Source organism: Rhamphochromis sp. 'chilingali' (assembly GCF_963969265.1).
Source record: "Rhamphochromis sp. 'chilingali' genome assembly, chromosome: 4".
In the NCBI taxonomy this organism is placed as follows: Eukaryota; Metazoa; Chordata; class Actinopteri; order Cichliformes; family Cichlidae; genus Rhamphochromis; species Rhamphochromis sp. 'chilingali'.
Window position 1 is genome coordinate 16,190,668 of NC_137948.1, and position 15,070 is coordinate 16,205,737.

General features: G+C 38.8%; 1 protein-coding gene across 1 annotated transcript in view; it reads left to right on the plus strand.

Moving 5' to 3' along the window:
* Nucleotides 1–15,070, plus strand: part of usp43a (ubiquitin specific peptidase 43a) — a 125,485-nt gene that overhangs the window by 68,303 nt on the left and 42,112 nt on the right. Inside the window, exons 7-9 of the mRNA XM_080879599.1 lie at nucleotides 7,910–8,075; nucleotides 10,179–10,290; nucleotides 14,366–14,469. Of these exons, the coding sequence (XP_080735725.1) occupies nucleotides 7,910–8,075; nucleotides 10,179–10,290; nucleotides 14,366–14,469 (382 nt within the window). The remainder of the gene's footprint in view (nucleotides 1–7,909; nucleotides 8,076–10,178; nucleotides 10,291–14,365; nucleotides 14,470–15,070) is intronic.

Consider the following 15,070-nt stretch of genomic DNA (forward strand, 5'->3'; position numbering starts at 1 on the left):
GGTAGCAAAATTGCTCAACAGGACTCATGTGGATTTTTAACCAGTAGGTATTGCTGGAGAAGAAGAAAGAAGAAAGTCATACTCAAATGAAATAGCAGGGATTGCTCTGAGGGAAATGGGGTGTAATTTTATACAGGATCTTTTCACGCAAGCCACATTTTTTTATTTATTTAGTTATTCATTATTTTGAGCAGAGCTCTGATATTGCTGCTGTCTGTCATGTAGTTTGTTTTGCAGTTTGTGTGGGAATGTGAAGCCCAGCGAGAAGCAAACAGATGACTGTATAGAAAGCCTTTAGGACTGAATGCAATGAATAGCTTACTCACATAACAACCTCCCCCGGAGGTCCGAGATTTGTTTCCTTCCAAGAGATGCAAATTAGTTTGGCTCATGTTTGGTTCATGTATGAATTCCACTTTTATCAGTTACTTTAATTGGGATCAGATCTCACCAGGCAGGAGTAGGAGCAGAAAAACAATAGTTTTAGGGACTTGGTACAAAATTGAAAAATAATTTATTTATGAGATTGTGAGTGAGTTGTGGTAGATGATCAGCCTTACTAATGCATGTGTTCATGATGAAATAGACACTACAAGCATGTCCCATCCCTTCAGGTTTAATCTTTGATTTACAGAAATGATAAACAAAACCGTTTTGTGGCACGTAAGAGCAGCTAATTTTCCCAGATCATCTGTGACCAAATTGGATTTGTACACCGACAGTAATTGTCACAGAGTATAGACTTTATTGCCAAGGTTATTAAATGTGAAACCAGCAGTGCAAAGGCTCAAAAACCTTATTTCATGTCTCATTTTCTTGACTAATTTGTTTCAGTTGGCAGAAATCTTTGCAGCACTTATGTTATTGCTTATGTTTTACTAAAATACTGACACATACAAATTTGCACAGGCATAAACGCAGTTACCTATATGATGTATTCTCAGGAGTCTCTATCTCGCGGTCGTGCTTCTGACAGCTGTAGGATGACTTATAGCAAAGTTATATGGTGCAGCTCAGAATAGTGCTACCTTTTCATGGTGGAAGCAAGGCAAGCAAACGTGGACTGAAAATGTGCTTTCACAGCACACAGTGGCACAGAATAAACACTTAATAAGGCAAATTACCGCACAGCAGATTCTCAACGTGCAGTCAGAAACACAGATGATTATTTTCTTCTTTACCTCTGCAACACAGAAAATTATATATTTGCTATGCCAACCTTGCTGCTTTACAAATGTGAGAAAGATAATTCTCTAACCATGTTTTCTATTTTAGGTCTGAACGAAATGTGAACAGAATAAGAGTCTGCAGACACACTGGAAGGCTCTGGGAGAGTCTCTGCGCAAAATTTGGAGACAATATTTTAACACTTGTTCAGATATTTTAGTCTGGACGAAAGTGACGGATCAGCTGTTTCACAGTTAGGTTTACCCACCTGAGTGGCTACTAAGAAGTTTCTCTGGGTGGAAAAAAATGAATATGAAGGTGTGATATTTTTAGGGTTTTTTTTGGCAAATAACTTGTTTTTGAATAGGCTCCATTAGCCACTGACTCCTTTCTTGTCCTTTTCCAACATTTTCCCCCTCCCCACATTTCCTCTTTGTGGGAAAACAAGGGTAATTAGGATGCTAATGATGAAGGTACAAAGGCCCAAAAGCTCTCTCTCCTCTATCATCATTATAAATATATGAATAATGAATAGCCCTTCATGTAACAGCAAGACAAAAAAAAAAGGGATAGAGAGCCTAAATTTCAACATCAAGAAAAGTAACCAAGTTTAGTGGAGAGCGGTTTGAGAAGGATTTCTTTCTGGCTGTGTGCACGAATGTGCTGGGCTGGATTTTGTTTAACTTTATCTGTAAACGTTCTGGGGTATATTGAATCAAAACTGCTCCATAGTACAGTAATGAGGTTTTGCAGCAGCAGGAGGCCTCTCGGTAGAAAACATTGAAAAATCAATTAGGTCTAAAGCGCCACAATATCGTCCTATTTCAGCCTTAACAGTCTGGGCAATTTGCACATAAATAGAGTGATGGGAAAGGGAGAGAGTAGGTCCAGGTTTGAGCTAGGTGCAGGGCGGCAAGTGTTGCACTATGGCTGTCCAGCTGGGCTTTATTAAAGAGAGAATCCCCTGGATTATACACATTGGTCTTATTTATGTGGTCGGCACATTAGATTGAAAATCCAACAATATCAGTATTTATTAGACAATATTTAATTGGGCCGAGCAAATGGTACATTAAAAAGTCAAGACAGAAAGAGACAATAAAGTAAACAGATGCAGCTTTAAAAAAAATAAATGACTGATAACTCTACTAATGGTGACTTCCTTCTACTCTGAATGAAAATGGAATTTCAACTTTGTATAATATAAAAATAAAACTAGTATAAACAAATGAACATAAAATAAAGTTTCAAATTGTTTCAAATGGTGTGCGCCGTTTAAATTTGTCTACTATGATTAACTATTAACTATAATTTTGATATGATGAGACAAATTATTGTGCGTGTGCAGAGCTGAGATGTATGTGCTTATGAACACATACATAAATAGACTCGCACTGAGACAAAGACATCACACATGCAAATGAAATGCTGCCAAGTACATATTCCTTCCAGTTCCATTAAGACAGTTACATGCCGCCTAAAGCGAACTAAGTGCAGAAAAGCAAATATATTCCAGGAAGATTCATCAGGGAACTCGTGGCCCTCCAATAGAATTCATCATGTAAAATAACCTGAAGAGAAGGGAGGCAAAAAGAAATTTCATGTGTCTACAGTCACTGCCCTGATCACCACAACTGCCTCTGGAAAGTGTTCTTAACTCATGTGGGAAATAAGAGCTACTGTCATCTCAGCAGCCTTATTAAGAAGAACACAAACAGTGCATAAATGGTGGCTTGAATGCTTCATCTTTCCACAAGCATGTTGAAACATCTAGTGTACGATGAGCTCAGAACAAATCTTAATTATGTTTAAGTAACCAGTCAGCAGGGCAGAAAAAAAGTCTTCTGTTTATGTTCCACTTTTATAGATGTTTTACAAAAGAGGGCTCTCCCATGTTGTTTGATTTGTTGATATTCCCGTTCACATGGCAGCAACTCAGTGCATTTAGGCATTTAGATGAACACAACTATCTCTGGGGTTTACAGAGAAAGGTCCAAAATGAGAAAATAGAAAAGACTTCTGGCATCGTCAGACAGTGGCCAGACTGCTTCAAGCTGATAGGAAGACAACAGTGATTCAAATAACCGCTCGTTATTGCCAGAGTATGCAGAAGAGCATCTCTGAATGCAGAACACGTCCAGCAGAAGACCGTACCGGGTGCCACTCCTGTCAGCTAAGAACAAAAACCGAGACTGAAATTGACACGGGCTCAGCAAAATTGGACAACAGAAGACTGGAAAAACGTTGGCCGCTCTCATGAGTCTCAATTTCTGCTGAGACAGTTTGGTGTAACCAAAATAAAAACATGAATCCATGCTACCTTGTATCAGCGATTCAGACTGGTGGCGGCAGTGTAATAGAGTGGGAGATGGATATTTTCTTGTCATACTCACCTGAGTATTGTTCCTGACCATTTGCGTCATAGATGTGCAGCTGATAAACCTTTATCAACTGACTGACGCCACGATTTCAACATGGTCTTTGAGGAATGTTTCCAGCACCTTGTTGAATCTGCACGACAAAAATTAAGGCATTTTAAAGAGGGTCCAGCCTGCTACTAGCGAGGTTAAATTAATGAAGTGGCTGGTGAGTGTAGAATAAGATTAAGATTAGCAGAACAGTGCTTAACAGGACAAAATGCAGAAAAAGATACTTTGGGCGATTTGGAAATTATGTCATCACGAAGTTTGTGCAGCAGACTGTGCTCCGACTGCACCGTTTCATATACCGTCCTCTTTACTGTCTGCATGTGTTGTTCCTCTTAATAGGGTTTGTGCGGTGACCACTCTTGACACAACGTTGTGCCTTCCTGCTGTATATGACAGACGGTTAAATGGATGCATTTAAGGGAAGGAACATAGAGAAGAGAGGAAAAAATAGGGCAGCATCAGGTGTGTTCAGTTCCTTCTGTGCAGCTTGCCTAATCTGTAATTTTGCTCTTGGCATGAGGCTCAGGTGCTTTGCTCTCATCTGAGCCATTGTGTGGTCAGATGAGTGTTTGCTGCCAAGACCTCAGATTTGCTCAAGACTGTAAGGTAGCGGGTTCACCTGGATATTTTTGGTCGGGTATGTGGATTGTGCTGACGCGTGTCCCTGATCTGGCTCCCGCACTGCTTGGAAGGAGTGTCTTTTCTCATCATTTATGTGCCGGAGTGTTCACACAACCTTATTTTTACACTTCAGCAATGAGCAAAAGTGTTTCCTAATTGACTTTTGTCTGAAACATTTCATCTGTGAAATGAATTTTGCAAAGTAATGGGATGATCAAGGGCACATTTCCAGCAAATGCTGACTCAAATCCTCTGTCGATACTAGAAGCAGCACTGTAGGCTTTCACTTTTAAATGCCATCTTAACCATCTTAAAGATATTTGTGTTCACCAGCTACAAACCACACTGTAGCCAGATACCATTATTTAGCATTGGCTTTCCAGACTTTGATGTGAAAGTTGAAGCTTGCATATGTCTGCATGAAAGCAAACTGCAGCTAGGCTGTGTTAAAGCTTACAGTAAGGAAGAGTAACATACTTTATAAAAGACTGCTTTGTCCTCCCAGGTGTAACAATCTGTCCTTCACCCATCTCACAGGTCTAAAAAACTCTCAATAATCTCCTGATGTGGCAATTACCACTTTTGCTATCCTTCATTACCTGACTCTTCTTTGTAGCTGAGGGCTGATTCATCCCTAACATTCAGATGATGGAGACTTTTTAGGGAAAGAAAGGAAAATAGATACTGACAATGATAAATAGAGTACCAGTGAGAGAGGATAAGATAAGAAAAAAAAAAAGGAAAAATTAAAGGATGGCGAGTTAAGACGAGAATGAATGCCGGAGGAGTCTTCTGCAGGACTGAGTTGTTTAATTAATGTTGCCGTACACACCACCTCCATTCCCAAGAGCAGTTTCTGTTTCTGTTTTTGTTTCTTTCACCTCATAATCCTCTTTTTTGTATCTCTTTTCCACTTAGTTCAGTTGCATCCACTTCAGTCTCAGGGTTTATCTTTTAATTACAAAGAGCAGATTACAAGGAGAATTTTACAGCAGCCATGACATTGTTGCAATAACAACAACAAATAGCTTACTGTGGGTCGACCTGATAGCCGGTTGGCAATGAGAATGATACCACGTACACCCTGGCATCTTAAACAAGGAGTTATTGGTTTGATTCTCTTGTTCTTTCCCCACATTTCCTCACTTTTTCTCTCTATGTGCCCGTTATTACTATAACATCAGAAATAAGTCAGTACGTACACGAGAAGGCATACAGTGTTCCACTCGTCAAGTGTCTCTCACACCTGAAGGCTTTGCTTGGAAATCACTCTTTACAAATGACAAACGACTGTTCTTTCCTTTAGGTCTGGACACTCTTACAGTCTCTCCTTTCTTTTCCACTCTGATACCTTCCACTCCTCCCACTTTCTACTCCACAAAAACCTCTTTCACTTCATGGGTCTGCTCTATCCATCTCAATAAGGGATAGATGAAGGTGTGAGAGTAACAGTCTGGCAGGTATTTCTCCCAGTGTCCTCAGGACATATCGGTTATGATACCGCTCGCCACACAGGACATATTACTTTCTGATTTTAAAAGTGCTTTTTGCTCTGGTCCTCTCAGAAGCAAGAGTTATATGTTCCTCTGTCTCTAATTGTTTGATAGTAATAATTCTTAACATCTTAAAAATTGTTTTAGAATACGTCAGATTTAAATAATTTTTTTTAATTAGACATGAATTAGAAGTCGGAGATGTGTTGTGTTTTTGCAGACTTTTCCTTTCTCGTTTCAAAAAGAAGTTCTTTCACTGAGCTCTTTTTTACGCCTTATTAGTCTCCCTTCTCGCTTTTTTGGTGGCACTTTATCTCAGCTTTACATCTATTCACGCTTGCTTTCCTTAGATTTCTTTTATTAAGAGGTGGGAAATAAAGAACTACAAAACCTTGTTCCTGTAGAGTTTTCATATATCTGTATTTTACTTGACTATTTAAATTTTCAGACAACTTTTGTTCTCTACATTCAAACGTATATATCTTTGCTCCTTACATTTTCATAACAGGTTCATTACTTCAGGTCTAACGGATTTGAGGGGATTATTTTGCATCACTGTTATGTTCAAACTAAGTTAAACATCAAATTTATGCATCATTTATCGCACTATAGAACTTAAACAAGGGGTTTAAGTTGTATAGTGCAATAAAAAAGATTAACAAGAGTAACGTGGCAAGTAATTTCAAACACACAAACTGTAGCTGTGCAGTTTGTAACACAATGTGTTCAATTCAGTTTTATTTATATAGCACCAAAGCACAAAAACATATGACAATGCACTGAGTGTTATAAGGTAAAGACCCTACAGCAATGTGTATCTCTAAAAGTACAGGTTCTGTATTTCCCAGAGACAGAAGAGAAGCTCAGTTTCAGAGGTAGAGAAAAATGTAAGACAGAAATGACAGGACCCGGGTATTATTTTCTTATCATATTTAATATGACATGAAGTTCACTTAGCTTTGCACAAACATGGCTTGTAGAAGTGTCCTCCAACGCGATACGTTTTACTGTTATACTACTAGTACATTTCAGAGCCTGCACTTCACTTTTACTTGAGTAAAAAAACTGAATTAGTACTTCAACTTTTACAAGAGTATTCTTTAAAACAAATATTTGTACTTCTACTTAGGTGATGAATGTGTGTCCTTTTGCCACCATTTATGTGTGCGCGTGTGTGTTTGTTGAAAGTTGAAGCTGAAACATGGCAGTGATTAATTGCATGGTTGAGATCAAACAAGCACAGTTTAATTAAATCCTCTGATAGTGTCAAAGTTTATGTTTCCTGGGAGTCAAGAGGTTGAACCCTCTGTGTCAACTTCCACTATTACTCAGCATTAATCACAGCAGCGTGTTTGTCTTGTAAGTGCGAGCGATATGAGATGCAGCTTCTTTTACAGCTGCTTGGAGTAAATAAGAACAATTTTACCATAATGGAGATTTTTAAAGATCCTTTTGGAAGAAAGTGTAAACGTGTCACATTAAATGGTTGATTTTGCATAACAGTTTTTCATTCACAAACTCAATGTTTTGTTTTGGGGTTTTTTTTTCATCCCTGGTTCATTTCAGTTGTTCCTAAGACTGGGCACAACTTGGGTTAGAGTAACCAATGATGCGATCCTGTCATGAGATGTTGCTTGTTGCTGGTAAAAATATAATAAGCAGTTTCTTGACACTGCTTATTTGGCCTTTGGCCTGTTGAAAACTTTATAGAGAGAATTTTGGGGCCAAGGGGTTGAGTGTGTTTGGCATAATCAAACGATGATCTCTGACTCACATCAGAGGAGAATCAGCACCTACAAGCCCGAGGCCATGTTTCTCATCAGAAAAGGGTGGACTCCTTAAGTAGTATGCAATAAGTCTCCGCCTTAAAAGGAGGATTCTAAGTATTGTGGGGTCTTGGGTGTAGGGTTGGGCATCTCCAACCTGTCATTCATTGTTCAAAGAAACAGACGCAGAGATTTCATGCATTATAATATGATAAGAAGCAATAAAAAGAAACACATATCCATTGGTGAGCTGTAGCCAATTGCTTTGATGATTTGTCACCAAGAAGCACAACTTAGTTAGAAGGAGAGAAAGATTGGCTGATGGATTATCCCGGCATTCGCAGTGATATGAACAGCTAGCTTCAAAAAGACCATGACAAATGTAATTGTGCCGTGTTAAACAATTTCTCCCTGCTTCCTCTGTTATGGTCAGGGTATCACCACAGCCTCCCTTCCTCCCCCTACGCCTTCACGGCTGGACCTGATGGTCAGAGGTTAACTCCATCTGGCACCCTCTCCTCTGAGTATCTGAACCAGGGTAACTCCAAGGTCCTCCTCCTCATCTGCAACACAGCAGGATCTGGCTCACAAGCTGTCAGGTGAGCTGTTGTCATCGTCATTATTATCCATTTAATTTGTATTGATTTTTTTTGTACATCTCTTTAACTCAGATAAGCAGTTTATTTAACAATCATGGCTTCTTCTAGAACTTTTTGAGCACAGAAGAACCAAGTGTAAAGATATCTAAGGTAACCTAGATATCTTTTATGCATTTTAAGGACGTGCCATCCTGCAGTCAGACTGTGTTTTAGACCTTGATCATACACAGAAGCAGACACTTCTCTTGCTCTGCTGTGTCTTAAATAGATTTTGTCGTTCATTCTTTTCCTTTAGTCCTGCTGTGTTATTTCAGCATCAACATCTAACTCCTGTTTGACTTTGACCTATATGTCTGTTACGTGAATTCCCCAGACTCAACGGGGTTTATTTTTTTAGATTTGTGCAGCTAAAACATACATTCAACTCAATAGTGTTGAAACTAGAGGCCAAGTTAAACAATGTGGTCAAATCAAACCCTCTGACCTGTGGAAAAAATCAATTAGATCCATGTGCTCGTCACTGCTTAGTATCTGCAATGTGCCGCATCTGATGTTAGATTTCAGCAGCATCACAGATGGAAGAAACAATGGAAGAAGCTGATTGGATGCTTGTATTTATTTGAGGTTAAGCATCCCATAGTTACTGAACAGCATTACAAATCAAAGAATCCAAACTTTTGATAAAGTTTACCTGACAGTATCGTCACTGAGAAGGTAAATAAAAAGATATGTGACCAAGACAAATTTCAAGCTTACTTTAAACTGAGCAAAGATTTATTGGCTTGCACGTGAATGTTTTGCTGTTACTATTTTACTAAAACAAGTCCTTGCAAAGGCAGATTGGATGGGGCTTACAGTGCACAAAAGCATCCACATCGCTGTTATTAATACTTTTCAATTTATAACGCTCTCTCCACAGGGGATCAATAAGTCTAACCTCTTATTGACACAAGGCAAGACAGATTTATTTTACTCTCCTGTGATCTAGTTTCAGTCATCATGTGCACTTTGGGATTTGATCTTATAGCTCCACAAATCCATGTAGAGACATTACTGAAAGGCTTGATAATGTCAGGGTCTGACATTTGAAGACTCATCCGTCCACATGCCACCTGACTCGTCTGTGCGGCTACAATAAATGTCTGAGTGTCTCTGTGCAGCCATCTATTCCCAAAATGATCTGGAAAAAGCAATACATCTACAGATGTTTAATTATTTCCTAATTAAAATGCCATAGTGGAATTTCGCTGCATACTATAATAGAATCATGTGGATACCCGAACAGTCCAAATCTGTGCTTAAATGTGCAACTTCAACAGCTTTGCTCCTCTGAGACTGTGATATTATGAAGCTTGTAAAGATTTGCTCCCATTCCGCCTACAGATCATGCTCTGGCGCACAGTAGCAATCAAAACGATCCCATTCAGGGTCGTTCAGGTTAAGGCAACTCAAGTTCTTTGACTCCAAATTATTTCATCACTCTGAGCTCACTTTGTGCTGCGGGGAGGTTTTAAGAGAGGAAAAACAGGTCTTCTCCAGTACGATGCTGCGACATTAAAAGCTTGGTGTTGCTGTCATACTGTTGTGTTGTGTAGCAACTGAATGAGTTGCACCAATATTTCTTCAAAACAGTTAGCTGCCAAGGCATTGGGAACTTTGTTGCTGTGTTTGTGTTTATACTGTAAATGTCTTAAATGCATTTAAAACTTAAAGTGTTATTGTAATTGTATGTGGACTATATGCAAGGCTTTGGATTAACATAGGTGGAAGAACCCAATTCTAATGGATGCATTGCTGAAATGCAGACTGGTTTCTTATTTGTTCCTGGACAACATGTCAGTACAAGACAGCTGGCTGTAACAACTTGATGCACTTGACATTTGATAGTTTGACACATTCCTAATAAGCCTACAGCTGCTTTTCACTTACTTAGTGTTTCAATGAATTCAGGTTAGACTACGTTTTCTAATCTTAATTACTTGCCAACATACTTAATTATAAATAGCAATCATTTTTTATTTATCTTTTCAATGCAAAACCTACTCTCAAATCTCTTTTGTTCTGCTCTGCTCTACCGTCCTCACTTGTGCTCTGCTCTCGCAGGTTTGGGCCTCCATTTCTTATACTTGAGGACAGGAGTATCTCCTGGGACCAGCTGCATCAGAGCATCCTCAGTAAGCTCTATTATCTGATGCTGAATGGATCTCAGGCTCAGGTAATGCACCCTCACTAACCAATAACATGTCAGCTACTCTATTCTGTGTCCTTGGCGCTTCAGCTCAGGTGGTCCTGGACACTCTGGGTTCTAACAGAACAGATTAAAATAGCAGCGCAGTGGAGAGATCAGTTATATGTCTGAGTCATATTTAGAGCTAATGGAAAAGCAGACAAAGGTTAAAGCAGATGAAAACTCGTAGTTTTTTCTTCCTTCATTGTTTTGATGATTGTAGGGTCTTTGTGATGCTGTGTAAAGCACCTTGAGATGACTGCCACTTCATAAATAATGCATTGAACTGAATTGAATTAATATTTAATAATAAATCTGCAGAAACTACAAATCTGATCCTTTATAGCATGTTGAGTGTATTTATAGGTTAGATTGAGTTCCTAAGTCTTTATATGTTATTAGATTCAATGAGTCTTACTAGCTTCTACAGTCAGACTAGGGAAAACAGTGGTTGGAGACTGCAGGACGACCAAAATTACTGTAGCCAAGTGCAACAAACTTGTTGCCTTTGAAATAGCTGTTGACGTGGACCGGGTCTGCAACTGGCAGGCAGTTGGCATCTTCAAAACGAGTGCTATTTTGCTATTAGGCTGCAGTTGAACGGGCTCGGTGTTTGTGATAATACGGCAGTTAACTGTAAGCAGTTGGTGAAAATCACAAATCTGTTTCACCCTACATCCACAGAAATTCATAATTAAACAGAAATTCAAAGATTTCTTCTCAAATACTGATTTATATAGATATATAACCAGAATACAACCAGATGGCAAGAGAGTTGAGTCGAGTCCCTTATTGCAAAAACAAGTGTCATAGACGAGCTGTGCTTATTGGTGCAGATTGACTCAGATTGATTGCAACGTGCTGGCAATCTGTCTGCATTTTAAAATTAGACGGCAATTATTTGCACACCTTTGCCAATCTGTCTGAATGTGAATGCAGCCAGTGTGAGTTGGACAGTAATTGTTTGGAGATGGATTGCCTTCCACCAGATGACACGTGTAGTCGTCTTGTGATCCAAAGCAGCCGCCCTCAGGTTAAGGGCATTGCACTCTTCCACCAAGGGCTGACCAGCTGGTGGCCAAAACTACGAGCAATCAGTTGCTGAATATGAAAAAATTTAGAGCAGTGACCAGGCAATTTCTGATTTTTGCTGGCTGCAAAGAGGTTGTCATCAAGTTTAGTGACGTATGTCGTTCTTCATATGGGACGTTATGATACTACTTTGAGAGAGCCTGTTTCTCCATCTGTTACCATTTTCATTCAAAGGAGTCTTTAAATCTTTTAAAATCTTTTAAGGTGCTTTTCACAAAAAAAGGCCATTTTTGTATGTAAGATTTTAGCTCTACTGTCCACTCAGTATGTGCTGCTAATCTTGATAAAAGCTGCGATTCAGCCGATGCGTGTTCAAACCATGAACCGTGGCTCAACACTACTGGGTAAATATTTTTGTGGCACGTAAGCACCCATTCATCATGCAGCTGTCTATTTGATTAGGAACTACGGAGGAAAAGAAGGAGAAACATAAGTCTGGTATTTATTGATTGCTATCTTAGTTTCATAGTTAATTCTTCAAAACCTGTCTGGCCAGATATGAAAACATCCTCTTGTTGTCCTTACTTCCCCTTTATTCTTCTTAAAAATATACCACCAACGCCCCTATGTGGATTTTTGTTTGTTTGTTGTTATTTTATTTTATTTTTTTCATATTTTAAGCTGTAAAGACCACTTCTATCCCAAGGGTGAAGGCCATTAAGCCTTGCTGATGCTTTGTTGCTGTTATTTTAAAAGAAACCACAGAACTAATACCAGCTTTACTGTAATCTCTGTGCAATATAATACATAAGATCCACACAAAACTCTGTTTCTTTGCCAGTGTCATGCTCCTTTCATTATCATTAAACAGTGCTTTGGTGCCACCCAGAGGTTTGTTTAGCAAGACACAGCTCAGCTTGTCCAAAAAAAGAAAATGCACCGACTCGCATGTCAAAATCCAGTTCTTCTTTCACAGCTCACTCTCTGAAGGTTATCAGGTTATTTAGAAAATGTTATTAATTTTGCCTCTGTCTCCGGCATACCTGTCTAAACTTTATATTAGCACATTACATTCATATAAATTCTTTTACTCTTTGAAAATCTGGGAGAGCAGAATTCAGATTATTTGAATTTTAAATTACTAAAACTCTTTGAATAAAAAGGAAACCACACGTTACTGCTTGTTGCCTGACCTTTTTAGGGAATATTTAGAAAATTCCCTAAGTCTTTTATCCTGATGGTAAATCCATGTTGGAGGATTTCTATCATTTTTATAATTCGGCTATTTCTGCTAAAAATGAGCTTTTGGCTCTGAGTTTGTTTTTTCTTGAATCTTTGAGCTTCTCATGTCAAATATTACTGAGTGAACAGTGAATTCAAATATATGGCCTTCTATCTTTTTCTTTATGGTGTGATTAGAGACGATTAGAAGCTGCAGAGGGACGTAACAGTCTTTCATATATTCAGCTGAACACAAGAAAAGAGAAAAAAATGAAAGTTTTTGAGCAGCCAGTTGAACTTCCACCCATCTTCATATTTTCAGCCTTAAATCTTTTATTTCCTTGTAGGGTAATCATTTAATTGGTCTACACAGGTTTTTGGAAAGTATGCCAACATCTGTCTCCCTCACTGGAGTCGCTGGCCTCCGTGAGGCAGATTATGAATGCTTAACACTAACGCTCATTCAAAAACTGTACTAGTCCTGCGTGATTACTTATTAGTGTGAAGTGTCTCATCCACTTTCCTTCATTATACTTTAACAGACAGACAAGGATGTCTGAACGCATGCTCGCTCGACCTCATAAAACCAACAAGAAAGAGACTGTGCCTTTGTCATTACTGCTCTAGGCTCCTATTAACCAACTAATTTCTTTCTCTTTATGCTCGACTGCAGTTCCTGTTCTTCAAGAGCAGCCGACTCATAATGAACCCTTATGTCTTTGCAACAAAGAGTGTAATCCATTTGGAAATACATTTTTCTATATTTGAGTGGAAAGGTGGAAGGACTGACAGAGAGACTAGGTTATTATAGTTACAGAGCATTTTAGTTAACAGACATTTTAAAACCAAGTCCCACAAGAGAAACAAAAATAGGACAAAGTGATTAAAAATGTTCTAGTCTCTGTCAATTTGTATATATGTGTATATATACACATATATACTTTTTAAAAGTCTTTTTACAAAATTCCTGTAGATTATGTTATACTTGATCACTCTTTTCTTGCACTGTTGCTTCTGTCACGCTCTTTAACAAGTATTGTAAATCAGAGTGAGATTTCTCATGTAATGGATGTAATTTACATGAATGCAAAGGTGTGTGTACTAAATTGAGGTGTTTGGGTAGTTAGACACCAATAAGCTCTTCTTATAGCATAGCCGCAGATAAACGTAGCAGATTGTGACAGGACCCCCACCGTCAGTAGTTGATGGAGGCTTTTTGTTGAGATGCCCTGCACAACAAGGATGAGATCTGGGGAGAAGGGATGCATATGGTACAGAACATAAAGTCTAAACAAGGGTTGAAAGGCCTATTTGAAACACATAATGCCTGTAAAAAGATCACTCGACAAAAGTATTAATATTGCAATTTGGAAGCCTTTTTCATGACAGAAAATGATAAAAAGTAATATAAAGCAAAGGAAATGGAGCAGCCCTTTATAACAAGAGGATGGGAGGAAATAAAATGTGAGAGAACAAATCATCCCTATTGGCTTTGTACAGAAGAAACAAAGAAACATACTAGAAAATATTCACATTCACACTCCTATATTAAATCATACTACAGAAAAAAACACATTGCTTTGTAAGGCATTGAGCACCCAGGCTGAAAATCAGAGTTTCAAACTACAAAGATGTCCTTCAACTTTTTTTTTTTCGTATCTCAATTATATATTCTGCAATCATAATGTCATCACCTCTCAAATTTATTATATTTGTCTACAGCTTTATATGCACATAAATGACATTTATTGAGGTAGTCCTTCTTTAGGGACACAGCTGTGTTAAATAGCGTGACTTTCTCTCCTTCTAGAATGCTGGAGCGTTGTTTAAGATCAGAGTGGTGGGAGGATCGGCAGCCTACAGCTACCTGTCCCCACAGGACAGCAGGCCACTGTACCACCCTGCTGTTGACAGGTACACCACGCCTACACCTACACTCTACCTACACACATGTGAATACATGGTGTTATCATAGTTCCACGACTGCTGATTTTTTCTTCTTCCATGTATTTATTGAGTTTTAAACATTACACTGCACGACTGCTAATTTAGGTGTGGCCAATCTCTCCATCAAAGTCAGGCCTTGTGTATTGCTGGACTGCTCACAGTGCCACTAGAATTATCACTTCTAACTAGAGCCACATCTCCAGCTAAGATTCAGGACCTGCACAAAGATGCATGGCTACTTTGAAAAATGTCGTTTTTTCTATAAACCCTTTGATGAAGGTGTATGCCATTGTCTCCTTCTGTGATGTCAAACTATATGTTGTGTTATTGTTCGCATGAGGTAGTCTGCTAGGGCCGATGAAGACAAAATACCTGTTTCTGTTAGTCACATCGTTCTTGTGAGATCTCAGACTGGTTGTGCTCTAAGGAAAGAGCAGACATGTCAGCATATTTCCCCTGACAGGTCTCCTGGTCCATGTCCTTTTGTGCTTCCTCAATGTGCAATCTATATTGTTCTTATATTTTTTTACCCTATAGCTTTGGCAGTGTTTGGCATCTTTTTTAATCC